Raw genomic sequence first — 15,187 nt, 5'->3', positions numbered from 1 at the left:
GTCTCTCTGGAAAAGTAGCTTCGTCTCCATCTCACTCTAATCTTTGGGCGGTTAAAAATGACGCATCTAAGCACTCTCAAGCTAGTGCACTAGCATACCAGCATTCTAGTGTATTAATTTGAGGAAAAACAACGGTTTGATTAGCAGTGTGCAGGAACTTCATGATTTCCCCCAAATCTTTAAGATCTGGAGTATGGAAGCACTTTTTCTCCCTTCTAAGTGCTGATGGCTAGTGAGTGATGGAGTGAAGTGTTTAGTGGACTGAATCTGTTCAGTAATTGCAAAAACGCATCCACACATCTGTTCTGGCATTACTCCGTGTTCATGGGGAGAATTAGATTTAAAAAAAAAAAATGAAGCAACACATGCCTATTTGTTCTGTATTGAAAAAAAATAGCAATTCGAGACACCACCTTATCATATAGTACGATGTTAGAATTTTCCATATTGTCCTCATTTCCCTGCCTGAGTTTAACAAGAGTTCTGCCAGTAACAGCAACTCCTGAGCACCCTGTAACTCCTATTCAGAGGTGGACAGTAACGAAATACATTTACTTGAGTATTGTACTTAAAGTGCCATTCCACCATTGGATGTATTCTTTGGCATAAAATACAATATATTTTATGACAACATGACTAGACAGATAAATCTTTTAGCTTCAAAATGATATATCAAACATAATTTTTTGACAACGACAAGTATATTAATTTTGCGACCAAAGTCACCTACCCTTTTAATTTCCGCGCGGTCGTGAAACGTGATGTCATCGGCAGGTTCCCCTTGTGTACCACGTATCGGTATATTTTTAGACCAGGAAACCCCCAAAGTGAGAGAGTCATTTCTCCTCGTATATGGGGGCCAAAAAAATTGCGAAAAATTGAGTTAATCTTTCAGTTAGCTAGATTTATTGGTATTAGCTAGATTTTTTGGTATTATTTTTATCGCGTTCTATCCGCCATTGCTGATCATATGTGCCACGTCACATGGTACACAAGAAGGGGAACCTGCCGATGACATCACGTGCGGAAATTAAAAGGGTAGGTGGCTTTGGTCGCAAAATTAATATACTTGTCGTTGTCAAAAAATTTATGATTGATATCATTTTGAAGCTAAAAGATTTCTCTATCTAGTGATACCATTTATATATGTTGTCAAAATATATTGTATTTTATGCCAAAGAATACATCCAATGGTGGAATGGCACTTTAAGTACACTTTTTGAGTATCTGTACTTTTACTTTAGTAGCATTTTTTTTTTTTTGGCAACTTATGACTTTAACTTCACTCCATTTGAAAGACAAATATCGTACTTTTCACTCCACTACATTTCTGTCAAGGTCCTCGTTACTATGAAGCAGCTTTGAAAGTGGATGTTTTTTTTCTTTTCTAAAATGTGATGGGGTTTTTTCGCAGGTGACACTGAGACAGCCGATCAGTAATCACTAGGGTCACGTCACGTCCATAGACTGTATAAAATCAAGTTCCGTGATTTCTCAGCAGCATTCTTTAACACGATCAGTTGATGGCAGAATGAAAGGAGGCGGTTCTTCTGGGGAATGCACACACACCCATGGCCCGTGAACGCCTGTTCCAGTTTTCTGAAAGGACTAAAGATTCGTTTCGTTTAAATGTTTGCCGAAAACGAACCACATCACGGCCTACAAAAACTCGCCGTCCAACCTGCAGAAGCATATTGATGGATGTAAACATTTTATTCCAAGAGAAAGCTTGCAATGAAGTTGTCTGTGCTTTTAGAGCTAGCGAGAACGTTGCAATAGCTATGCAGTCTGGTTAGTCAAATGACTTTTCTATGGATTTTCCCGCCTAGTTGCCGTAGCCTTGTCCACGGCTAACGTTAACACATAGCTAGTTAACTTGGACACTGTCAGTTAGCATGTAAAAACGGAGTTACGCTAACATGAATAACGTTAACTTATCTGAAGTCCTTTCAGAAATGTGTTTTAGCATAATCTTGCCAAATAAACAATGTAGAAATCTTTCTTTTCTACTAGTGTTCGCTACCTAATATGATTTCGAGTTTGAAAAGGGTTTGCTAGCATGTCAGGTGGAGCGTCACTGACTAGCTAGCTTAACGTTAAACCACCATGATGTACAGCATGCGTTCATTTTGTGAATTCACATTTCTGTCTTTGGTAACAGCGTTAGGTTTTGTAAGCATTGTGGCAATAATACAACGATGCATTGACAGAAAATGTACTTTTAATACGTAAGTATTTTTAAAAGCAAATACTTTAGTACTTTAACTTAAGTAAAAAATTGACTGGACAACTTTCAGTTGTATTGGAGTAACAATTTGACCAGTGGGATCTGTACTTTGACTTAAGTAATGAAGTCGGGTATTTTGTCCACTTCTGTTCCCATTAGACTGTTATGTCTGTTCCATCACATGGATGTGTTTGTTATATCAATTTATTATGTTGCTGGGGCCCAAAAAAAGCACCACAGACACTCCAAGGCCAAACAGCTGCCTCACTGCTTAACAATGAGGATGTGTTAATAACCCTCCTATCAAGGAATATCACCTTATCGGAATGACTCATGGCCACTACACTCATTCAGACAAAAGAAAACACCGTTTGGATTTGGGGCCTATTAATAACGACACATAAACTTGTTCATCATTTTATTTTATTCTGCATTCCACTGATGGCATCAGTAGCTATTTATTTCTACCTAAAGAGAGCGATGCGTTAGCGCTGTAGTCCTTCAGCTCTCTCACGTCCTCGTCTTTAGACTCTGCTCAAATAGTTCAGCTTCAGATTTTACTAATGACACTGTCAGTGCGATCACGCTCATCTCGTTGATCACTAACTAGCTGAGCCAAATCTCATCCATAAACTTTTCCCATCTTTAATGTGACCCATAACCTGTACAATTCAATTGAAAAACAGATCTGTTCGGGGGAAAAACATAAACGTACAATAAGCTGGTTGCGTAAGTGTGCACACCCTTAAACTAGTACTTTGTTGAAGAACCTTTTGATTTAATTACAGCATTCAGTCTTTTTGGGTTCACACCTGCCATTAATTAAAATGATTCTGATTAACCCCAAATAAAGTTCAGACATTTACTCAGTTGCATCCTCCAGCAAAAGCCAGCGTTCACAGAGAGCTTACAAAGCATCACAGGGATCTCACTGTTGAAAGGTATCAGTCAGGAGAGGGCTACAAAAACATTTCCACAGCATTAGATACACCATGGAGCACAGTGAAGACAGTCATCAAGAAGTGGAGAAAATATGGGACAGCAGTGACATTACCGAGAACTGGACGTCCCTCCAAAATTGATGAAAAGACAAGATAAAAACTGGTCAGGGAGGCTGCCAAGAGGCCTACAGCAACACTGAAGGAGCTGCAGGGATTTCTGGCAAGTACTGGTCGTGTACTACATGTGACCGCAATCTCCTGTATTCTCCATATGTCTGGACTATGAAGTTGGGTCAAAGAAAAGCACTCAGGCCCGGCTAAATTTTGCAAAAAAAAAAATACATCAACTCTCCCAAAAGCATGTGGGAAAATGTGTTATGGTCTGATGAAACCAAGGTTATGCTTTTCGGCCACAATTCCAAAAGGTATGTTCGGGGCAAAAACAACATTGTGCATCACTAAAGGAACACCATACCCACGGTGAAGCATGGTGGTGGCAGCATCATGTTTTTGGGTTGTTTTTATTCAGCTGGAACAGGGGCTTTAGTCAAGGTGGAGGGAATTATGAACAGTTCTAAATACCAATCAATTTTGGCTCAAAACCTTCAGGTGTAGGGGCGGCACGGTGGTGTGGTAGTTTAGTGCTGTCGCCTCACCGCAAGAAGGTCCGGGTTCGAGCCCCGTGGCCTGCGAGGGCCTTTCTGTGTGGAGTTTGCACGTTCTCCCCGTGTCCGCATGGGTTTCCTCCGGGTGCTCCGGTTTCCCCCACAGTCCAAAGACATGCAGGTTAGGTTAACTGGTGACTCTAAATTGACCGTAGGTGTGAATGTGAGTGTGAATGGTTGTCTGTGTCTATGTGTCAGCCCTGTGATGACCTGGCGACTTGTCCAGGGTGTACCCCGCCTTTCGCCTGTAGTCAGCTGGGATAGGCTCCAGCTTGCCTGCGACCCTGTAGAACAGGATAAAGCGGCTAGAGATGATGAGATGAGACCTTCAGGTGTCTGCTAGAAAGATGAAGAGGAATTTCATCTTTCAGCAATGACAATGACCCCAAAAAAGTTTTGGAACAGCCCAGCCAGAGCCCAGACCTAAATCCAATTGAAAGTCTGTGGGGTGACCTGAAGAGGGCTGTCTGTGCACAAGAGACGCCCTCGCAATCTGACAGATTTGGAGCGCTTTTGCAAGGAAGAGTGAACAAATATTGCCAAGTCTAGATGTGGCAGCCTGATGGACTCCGACCCAAAAAGACTGAATGCTGTAATTAAATCAAAAGGTGCTTCAACAAAGTATTAGTTTAAGGGTGTGCACACTTATGCAACCAGCTTATTGTACATTTTGATGTTTTTCCCCCTAATGGATTTGTTTGTTTTTCAACTGAATTGTACAGGTTATAGGTCACATTAAAGGTGGGAAAAGTTTTTAAATTATTTATCGTGGTTTAAATTATTATTATTTTTTATTTATTTATTTATTTATTTTTACATCAGAAAAACCTTTCATTTTAACGGGGTGTGTAGAAGAAAAATTTTTTTTTTTTTATACCCGCTGTAAGTGTCCCTCAGGATGGTTCGTGGGTAAGTGAGGCAGCCTCTGTTGGAGAGTCTCCAGAGCAGGGGTTCATGTTTTGAACAATAGCACTGTGCACACTGTTGGAAAAGGTGAGATCTTGGCTTTGTCAGGTGACCATAGACTTGTTCAAGGGTAGGATGGGACTGCCATGACAGGCCCTGAACCCTGCGCAGGAGCTTAGTGTAGCAGCCATCAAGACGTTTATGAAATCGCGTATTGAGGATCCAAGTCTCTGAGCCGTACATTACATTGAGATCGGTTCAATGGTTGACTTAAGACTTGGTTTTGGTGTGATGGGTAGGTTGGACCGCCAAACATTAACCATTTTGTTGCATGCCTTCCAGGCCTAGGCTTTCCGTATGCGGGAGTCTTTCTCAGATCCCATGAGCCAGGAACCGAAGTCCTGAAAGCAGATATGCAGAATCTCTCATTCTCATTATCTCTAGCCGCTTTATCCTTCTACAGGGTCGCAGGCAAGCTGGAGCCTATCCCAGCTGACTACGGGCGAAAGGCGGGGTACACCCTGGACAAGTCGCCAGGTCATCACAGGGCTGACACATAGACACAGACAACCATTCACATTCACACCTACGGTCAATTTAGAGTCACCAGTTAACCTAACCTGCATGTCTTTGGACTGTGGGGGAAACCGGAGCACCCGGAGGAAACCCACGCGGACACGGGGAGAACATGCAAACTCCACACAGAAAGGCCCTCGCCGGCCCCGGGGCTCGAACCCGGACCTTCTTGCTGTGAGGCGACAGCGCTAACCACTACACCACCGTGCCGCCCCTATGCAGAATCATTTATTTTTAAATACGTTTCTGAGTGGATAGTATCTCCATCCTTGACTCTTGTATGCTGCATAAATGGGAATAAAAAATAAATATTTTTGAGAGTTAAAATCGACCGCAAAGTTGGCATTCGCGCTGCCCCGCTGAGCCAGCCAGCCCTGAGTGCGTGACGTCACTGCGGTAACCGGTTTTAAGGCCGAGGCCTTTGACAGCTATAGACCAAAGTCATATAAATAAAAATTTATGGTGAAAGTAAGAAATCCCGTTACCAACTTGCTCAACTAAGACTGATTTGACTTCATTGATTGTGGGTTGACTCTCATTAAAACAGGATAGGTGCTATAACTTATGCAACATACATGTACATGCATGCATTTTCACTGATGAAATGTAAAAGGCTCATTAAATAATCAGATGAACTGAGACAATCACATTCTGAAGCAAATTAAATAATCTTATACCGGTAACTTAAACACACAATACAGGTTACATGTATTAATCTAAATGCAGAGAAACAATGAGTATTGTTCTTGTGTTTTTGTTTTTTAATCCAAATGAGAGTGGGAGCTTACCCGTCTGTGTTCTCGCTTCTTGAAGGCCGATCTTGAAGCCTTGATTGTTTTGAAAAAATCTGATTTTCAGTTGTTCGTTCAGTTCTCTGTTCATTCGCTTCTTCTACATAAGGGCGATATATTGCTGCTGAGGCGAGCATATCCAGCAGAGAAATAAGACGGCTGGTCCACTCATTCTCCATTTTCTCCATACTGAGTACTCCGCCATTACTGCTCGGCCCAGGCAATTACTAAAACCCGGGACGGTACATCATCCGGTTTTAACAACAACCGCGGGGAGGTCACTGCCCGAGCGATAACATGTCCCGGGTTTTACCAACAACCCTCGGCTCACACTCCAGGAGAACTGGTGCAACTGAACTTGCTTTCCTTTTCTTATAGTTAGGTTTTTTTTTAATTATTATTGGTACTGCACCCTTTTTCAATTCCGGCTTATAGGCAACGCTCCTCAACAGCTCAGAGGTCTCGTATGAGTCTTCAGCAAAATGTGCAGAGCAGACGAGAGACCACTTTGTAGGCGCCCAATGTGCCCGTGAACTTCTCGCAAAACGCGTCCAAATCTTTGCAGTTTGAACATTCTTGGGCCGTGAATGCAACGTAAATCCACCTTCTGTCATGTTGCTGCACCTGCCAGCAACACATCTATGTGGCATGGCGATAAATTAGCTCAAAATGGAGGATCGGAGTTGCAGTCAGCTCTGTGTTTTAGTATAGCGGAAATGGCGAAGTGACCGATAGACTTCCTGCTGTGATGTCACTGATCTCAAGATCATTCACTCAGACCGCTACCTATATGAATCACTTTAATCGTAAAAATTACTATATTAGATTTATTGGTAACACTTAAAACTATTCTTGTGCCATTCTTGAGGTTTCAGGCATTTATAAAAAAAAAAAAAAAGTGAGGCCATGGTTCTGCGTATATGCTTTAATGTCCTCAACTTGTTTGAGACTGGCTCCAGATTTGGAATAATGAATTCATGCTCACATTGTTGTTCTGTAGTGATGAGGCAAAGCGAATTTGTTGATGCTGGTGGGCTCATGTACCACTCAAGAAAACAGGATTTTATAAAGCTTTGTCCGTATGCTGTATGGAAAAGCCACAGCATTGTTTGTTTTTTCTTTTATGATTGATTGTTTGGTCCTTTTCAGAGTAGCATACCCCGGGCATACAGTTTGAAATTTCGCTGATAAGTATTAGATTAACAGCTGTATAATCTCTTATCATTGATGTTTTATTACTGAGTACCATCTGTGACAACTTTGGGAAAGAAACATATACACACACCCAGTTATGTCTTCTACTCATTGTAGAATATTCATTATCACGTTGTAGAGTGTAATACTCGGTTATAACATTGTAATTATTAAATTAATATTCCTGCTGATTCTGTATCACCGGTAATGTACTGTAAAAGGAATCATAAACACCCATGCAACAGCGCCACCCCCCTCACCCTGTCCACCTGCCAGCCAGTCAAACCAAGGGCACTGTGTTTAATGAGTACTGTTTATTGCAGTCCTGTTGCACGTACTAATGAGTTTAATTTCCTTAGTTTATTAAGAAGCTAAGGGCTGTATATATGTCAGCACTTGTTCCACTGATTTATGATGCCTCTTCTCCCGTCAGGTCATGCCTACGAACCCCTTCGAACTGGCAGAGCAGCTGAAAAGTGCACGTACGGCTCCATCCACAGGGTTGTGCTGTGGCCCTCAGAAGACCTGCTGCAAGTGAAGGTCCAAAAAATATTCAAAGGATAAAATGTGGAACTGAATTCAGGCAGTCTTATTATGCATAAATTTATAAAATCGTTTCAACTAAACATAGGTTTTTTAAAATAATTTTTGGATAAAATTGTATTAATCAAATTGTAGTTGTAGATACAAAAGGATTCATATTAAGAAAATGATGTAAATGTAATAATGCAGTAATGTATGTGAATATGATGACTGTAATGCACTTAAGTATTTCAAGCATTTCTGACTGTTTGTTATGAAGGAAATAATCAAAAATAAAATTTTGCCTGCAGGATGCTACTGTTCAAGCTGCATTTTAGTATCATCGAATGTTTCTCAAAGCGGGGTCCGGGGGGGGGGAGTCCAAGGCTGTGTCTGAAATCGCTCCCTCACTCATTCACTACTCACTATATAGGGAATTACTATATAGGAGACTGTGTCGTGAGCTCATTGGTTAAATGAAGAAACACTTTCGGACACTAGTCTGCCACGCTGTTATTTACGTCGTTATTGTCACACGATTAAAACGTGCCAGATCAGTCGGCTGGTGGGTTTTCAAAATAATGAATCCATGCATGCATTTTTGTGATAAATCCATATTATACTGAGCGTATAATTTCCCACATTAATCAATGCAAAGTACTTTGTGTCTGCTGCGTCTTCCAGTTCTTTTAAATCAAGGCTGAATCCTTTTTCTTTTGTCGCTGCCTTTTATTAAATCAAATTTGAGGCTTTTGATTAATTCCTCACTCTGCACTGTCACTTCTATTCTTGTATTTTATGTCTTATTCCATTTTAGCTTATTTTCTATTCTCTTACTATTTTTAATTGTACTTGAATGTCCGTTTATAATGTGTTTTTTTTCTCCATCCTTTCACCCCAACACACTCCCCTCCCCCACTTTCAGCACAATGGCAATGCATAATTGTGTGTGTGTGTGTGTGTGTGTGTGATAAATAAATATATAATTTATTTATTTGTTGTTTGAGTTTTTTTTGTTTGGTTAGGGATCATCGATTGTATACTACTTTTCACGGTGCATTGTGGGATACTATGAGACCACTATATAGGGTGCAATAATTCTCACTAGACATTTGGACCATGCTACAAAATGGCGAACTCGCACTACATTTTTTTAAATTTAGTTACAGCATTGAAAATCACATTAATCGCCATTCACAAAAAGTTATTAGATTTGATTATTGAGGTTTTTTTTTTAATAGCTATTAGCCTGATTCAAGGACTATCCCCTTGAATTGAATGTCTTTTAAAGGAGAACTGAAGTCATTTTTAAACTTTGCTTTGTTTCTTAATTAACATGTTATTCAATTGTTTTCGGTTTTAGTAACCTTATATCGTGACTCGTATTGGCAACTAATTGCGATTTAAATATTATACTTATCGGCCTATTCGTTTTTTAGCCGTGTTGAATTTAGTTCGTTTGGTCCACGGCAGGCGTCGCTTATCCGCGCGATCTTCACGAGACTTGTGCAAGACTTCAAAACGTGAAGTGTCAGCCAGTTGTCAGTGCCGCCATTTTGAAAACTGTTTTCCAAACGGAATATTGCACAAAACCGAGTTTAAATGACGATTATTGCCAACTTTTTTCAAACTTTCCTGATCGCTATCAAAACAAACAAAACGTCTGGCTTGATTACATCAGCATTCGAAAGAGGGCGCGCGCGTCTTTTGACAACATTGGCAGATGTTGGTCACTTTCATTTGATTTCCGCTGTACGTCTTACTTCCGTCCTACGATGTCTCGCACAGGTCTCAACGAATCTCGTTTACAGCCATTGCTTTGACATACGGACTGATATATTACAGAGCGTATTTCAATCATAACTTGCTATAGCAGTGACAAAATGGCGATCAAAAATGCATTCCGATATTTAATAAAATGAGAGAATTTTGATAAATTTGCCTTCAGTTCTCCTTTAATCCCAAACTGCAATAAATAAATAAATCAAACAACTCGGCCTAGAAATTTACGGAATGTGTTCTGTTGGTTGAAAGATCAGAAATGGAAAGCTCTCTGGCTTGAAGAAAATTACAAAATATGAGTGTGCACATTTGAATATTAGTGACAATTCTCTAAAGGAGTCTTTGGCTACAAAAAAAAAGGTACAACTCAGGTCTCAAGGCATTTCAATGCAGTTGTTGCCTGAAGGCAAAGAGCACGCTGAATTTCTGTAATGGTGATCAGGTTACAAAATGGACTGTTAATTGATTGTTTTGTGTGCATCATAGGCTAGGTATGAGATGTAGTTTTGAAATGAAGGTAGGTCTAATAGGACAGATATGCATTAGTTTTCAGCACACAGATGTCAATGAATAAGAAGCCAGTGAAGCACAACATCTGCATACTGTCCTACAGTGAATACGATGCTGGTGAATGACCAGACAAAATAAATAAACTGGCCGTCATTCATGCAGAACTTTTCACAGCAAACCACCTGTCACTATTCTAACCGTGTGGCATTTCATCTCTTCGTGAAAGATCAACTATATTGATATAAGACTGATAGATTTGCTGATCACTTTGCTGATCCCCAAGGGGAAACTTTCGGTGCTACAGCAACAAAGGACATTAAAGTACTGGACAGAGGTACAGTATAACATTCAACATATATTCACAGTTAAGTTAAAACAGTGCAAAGATGCTTCAGTAAATGGGTGCAGAAGCAGAGCATTTTTTAACGTAGTTACTGGGAGACCAAATGGTCTCCCAGTGGCCAGATTTGGTCTCCTAGTCAATGCCAAACCAGCTTCACTGGGAGACCAAATTTTAAACCAAGTTACACTACCGTTCAAAAGTTTGGGGTCACCCAGACAATTTTGTGTTTTCCATGAAAAGTCACACTTTTATATACCACCATAAGTCGTAAAATGAATAGAAAATATAGTCAAGACATTTTTCTGGCCATTTTGAGCATTTAATCGACCCCACAAATGTGATGCTCCAGAAACTCAATCTGCTCAAAGGAAGGTCAGTTTTATAGCTTCTCTAAAGAGCTCAACTGTTTTCAGCTGTGCTAACATGATTGTACAAGGGTTTTCTAATCATCCATTAGCCTTCTGAGGCAATGAGCAAACACATTGTACCATTAGAACACTGGAGTGAGAGTTGCTGGAAATGGGCCTCTATACACCTATGGAGATTTTGCACCAAAAACCAGACATTTGCAGCTAGAATAGTCATTTACCACATTAGCGATGTATAGAGTGGATTTCTGATTAGTTTAAAGTGATCTTCATTGAAAAGAACAGTGCTTTTCTTTCAAAAATAAGGACATTTCAAAGTGACCCCAAACTTCTGAACGGTAGTGTATGTCTTATCATTTGGTTCAATCAGTTGCAATTAATTAACCAAGTACCATGTAAGTATACATTTATTAAGGAAAACGAAGTTCTATGTTATAAGATATACACACAAGATCATGTTGGTTAAGAAATACAAAACTAAAATTTGGTTACTGAGATGGCTGATGTCAGAATCCGATGTCATTACTGTGTAACTTTGAGTGTCTTTGACGTAACATTGTGCTTGGTAATTGCTCTTGATAGCTGTGTAGTCACTGTAGTGTGTTTGTCTGTATGGTGATTGGTGAACCATTTTGCATCACAGAATATGCCGCAGCGGTGCAGCCGCATGGACTCTGGGGCCTGTGATTGTATTGCCCAGACCAGTTGGTCTCCTAGTGGAAAATCCTTAAAAAATGCTCTGTGCAGAAGATGCAGTGTCATGTCGTCGTCACTGCCGAACCCGATCCAGGCTTGAGGTGAAGCATGTTTGGTTGACTTGGCCAGAATTGCAGCAGTAGGGTGGTCGGTTCCTTTCTGCTCACTCATACACACACATTCACACCCAGGCTTGTAGTACTCGAGTCTGACTCGTGCCCTAATTTTAAGGACTCGTGACTTGACTTGGACTTGTGCATTAACTGCATTCGGACTCGTAAACTGGAGACGAGAACTCAGATTTTTTTCTTTATTTTTTGTAACAGACCATAATAATTTGGCATCAGATATTTATATCTACATTAATTTTTGTATTAATTTCATGCAAGAGTGTCACACCTGCGTGCCTTGGCTGTGCATCAGATAGACTCCCGGGTGCGCTCTGGACAGCGCATGTGCTGTAAACGACTCACACTTGTACAGGATTAAGGCGCAGTCAGCGTGCCAATATAAAAACTGTGAAAACACACTTACTTTGCGAAGTATTGTGTTGCATTGCTGACACATTACCGAGCCTTATTTCCTTGTTTGGTTTCCTGATTTCCTGTTTCTCGTCTTTGATTCTACCGAGTCTACGATAGCCTGTTTGTGCCTCGCTCGACCTGTTGCCTGTGTCACCATTTTACGATTTTGCCTGCCGTTCTGGATTGTTTACCGTCTTCACTTGTATAAATAAACACACCTTCTGCACTGGCGGCACAGTGGTGGAGTGGTTAGCGCTGTCGCCTCACAGCAAGAAGGTCCGGGTTCGAGCCCCGTGGCCGGCGAGGGCCTTTCTGTGCGGAGTTTGCATGTTCTCCCCGTGTCCGCGTGGGTTTCCTCCGGGTGCTCCGGTTTCCCCCACAGTCCAAAGACATGCAGGTTAGGTTAACTGGTGACTCTAAATTGACCGTAGGTGTGAATGTGAGTGTGAATGGTTGTCTGTGTCTATGTATCAGCCCTGTGATGACCTGGCGACTTGTCCAGGGTGTACCCCGCCTCTTGCCCGTAGTCAGCTGGGATAGGCTCCAGCTTGCCTGCGACCCTGTAGAACAGGATAAAGCGGCTAGAGATAATGAGATGAAATGAGACCTTCTGCACTTACATCCGTCTCCCAGCCATCTCTGACAGAATACTTCACACTCTCTGACAAAGAGAAGCACATTCACCTGTTCATACGTCATGTTCAGGAACAAACTAATGTTAATGGCGCTGAAATAGCCACCGTCAAATGGTGCGGTTGGAGTCTTGTTCTCGGACTCGACTCGGAAATTTTTTTAATGACTTGGACTTGACTCTGACTTGCACACTGGGGATTCAAGACTGGATCCGGACTCGAGGTTTAATGACTCGAGTACAGCACTGTTCACAACTATGGACAATTTAAAGTAGCCAGTTAAAGGAAATGATCACTGAAAACTAACTGAATTCTAGTCACCATATCAATTCTCGGACAGTGTTTCTTTCTGTAATGTTTTTATGTGTCTAAAGTGGAATAAACATAGACTAAATGTGTAATTTATAAGGAACTCTTTTGTTCAACTGGCGCAGCCATCATGACGTCAGAATTGCTTCCTGTGAGCTAGTGGAGAGCCATGTCATGACAATCCCGGCGGACGAGTTGACCGACCAGTACCGTTTTTACAACCAAATGCTATGCAATACCACGTGATCTTCACAGAGCACAGTTCACAGAAATAATACAACAATATGGGACTAAAAAAAAAAAAGAGTTTGCAGTGAAAATAACTGCACTAAATTGTCTCATCTCATCTCATCTCATTATCTCTAGCCGCTTTATCCTGTTCTACAGGGTCGCAGGCAAGCTGGAGCCTATCCCAGCTGACTACGGGCGAGAGGCGGGGTACACCCTGGACAAGTCGCCAGGTCATCACAGGGCTGACACATAGACACAGACAACCATTCACACCTACGCTCAATTTAGAGTCACCAGTTAACCTAACCTGCATGTCTTTGGACTGTGGGGGAAACCGGAGCACCCGGAGGAAACCCACGCGGACACGGGGAGAACATGCAAACTCCACACAGAAAGGCCCTCGCCAGCCACGGGGCTCGAACCCGGACCTTCTTGCTGTGAGGCGACCGCGCTAACCACTACACCACCGTGCCGCCCGCACTAAATTGTGGGTGGTAAAAAAAAATCCAAAACTGCACTAAATATGAAAAAAATCATGAGCAAAATCACCACAGTTGACCATGGGGTCGCACCTGGATTCAGCTTCAGCAACTTCTACGTCATCAATCCCACAGCATCATTTAGACTTTTCATGGTATCCTTATAGCGGTGCAGATGAATATGGCGGCGTACACGTACTGTATTTTGACCGATGCCCTAACTTGGCCACTTTTAAATCTGAAAATAATCAATATCCTTTCAGAATTATAATCTCAACTTACCGTAGTGCTACTTTGAATTACGGTACATGTCAAAGTGCTTAATTACAAGTAAATTTGGAGTTTATGACTCATTTCCTTTAACCTAACTGCGTGTTTTTGGACTGTGGGGGCAAACCAGAGCACCCGGAGGAAACCCACATGGACACGGGGAGAACATAGAACACACAACCTCCACACAGAAAGGTGCCCGTCGACCACTGGGCTCGAACCCAGAACTTTCTTGCTGTGAAGTGACAGAGCTAACCACGACACCACCGTGCGGCTCACGCGGTCGTAATCAGGTGCGCAAATCCACAAAAATCCAAAATCCAAGCAGACCTTCAAAACAACTAAGTAGTAGTGATGTGTGAATGTATTTATAGGAATAAATCAATTCTGTCCAGCTGTTTATTCATATGGTGAGTACTTTACTGTTGTACTAAAGCTTAATCAATATTACAATAAGCTTCGTGGTGATCAATTTTGCTCATCCTTAATTGTTTTCGGGTGGCACTGTTTGGTGTAGTGGTTAGCGCTGTCACTTCACAACAAGAAGGTTATGGGTTCGAGCCCAATGGCTGATGGGGGCCTTTCTGTGCGGAGTTTGCATGTTCTTCCCGTGTCTGCGTGGGTTTCCTCTGGGTGCTCCGGTTTCCCCCACAGTTCAAAGACATGCAGGTGGCTCTAAATTGACCGTAGGTGTGAATGGTTGTTGTGTCAGCCCTGCGATGATCTGGCGACTTGTTCAGGGTGTACAAGCTCTCTCTCACCTCTCGCCCATAGTCAGCTGGGATAGGCTCCAGCTTGCCCGCGACCCTGCACAGGATAAGTGGTTATGGATGATGGATGGATGGATGGATGGATGAATTGTATTCAACTTCACCTGTCTCTGAACTACGATTTTGCACGTTTCAAGGTCATTCTTTTAACCGTTGTACAGCTTGGTTATTGACTTACCCCATTACACATATCTCTTCCTCACACACTCTTTCAGCATGTCTCTTCTCCATCTTCATCAATGTGACCTATTTTTGCACATTCTGTGCCAAAGTTTGCAATGAAAATAATATGAAAAAAAATCACAAGCAAAAATTCTGTGCAAAAATACTGTGGGGGAAACCGGAGCACCCGGAGAAAACCCACACAGACATGAGGAGAACACAGAACATGCAAACTCCACACAGAAAGGCCCCCGTCAGCCACTGTGCTCAAAGCCAGAACCTTCTTGCT

The 15,187-nt window shown here is 41.8% G+C and overlaps 1 protein-coding gene across 1 annotated transcript in view; it reads left to right on the top strand.

Moving 5' to 3' along the window:
- as3mt (arsenite methyltransferase) overlaps positions 1-8,789 on the top strand; it is a 39,454-nt gene extending 30,665 nt beyond the window's left edge. Inside the window, exon 11 of the mRNA XM_060898976.1 lies at positions 7,734-8,789. Coding sequence (XP_060754959.1) covers positions 7,734-7,838 — 105 coding nt within the window. The 3' untranslated portion in view covers positions 7,839-8,789. The remainder of the gene's footprint in view (positions 1-7,733) is intronic.
- The last annotated feature ends 6,398 nt before the right edge of the window (positions 8,790-15,187 follow it).

This window comes from Neoarius graeffei, chromosome 18, assembly GCF_027579695.1.
Source record: "Neoarius graeffei isolate fNeoGra1 chromosome 18, fNeoGra1.pri, whole genome shotgun sequence".
NCBI classification, from domain to species: domain Eukaryota; kingdom Metazoa; phylum Chordata; class Actinopteri; order Siluriformes; family Ariidae; genus Neoarius; species Neoarius graeffei.
The sequence above is the reverse complement of the archived record's forward strand: the minus strand, read 5'-3'. Positions and strand labels throughout refer to the sequence as shown.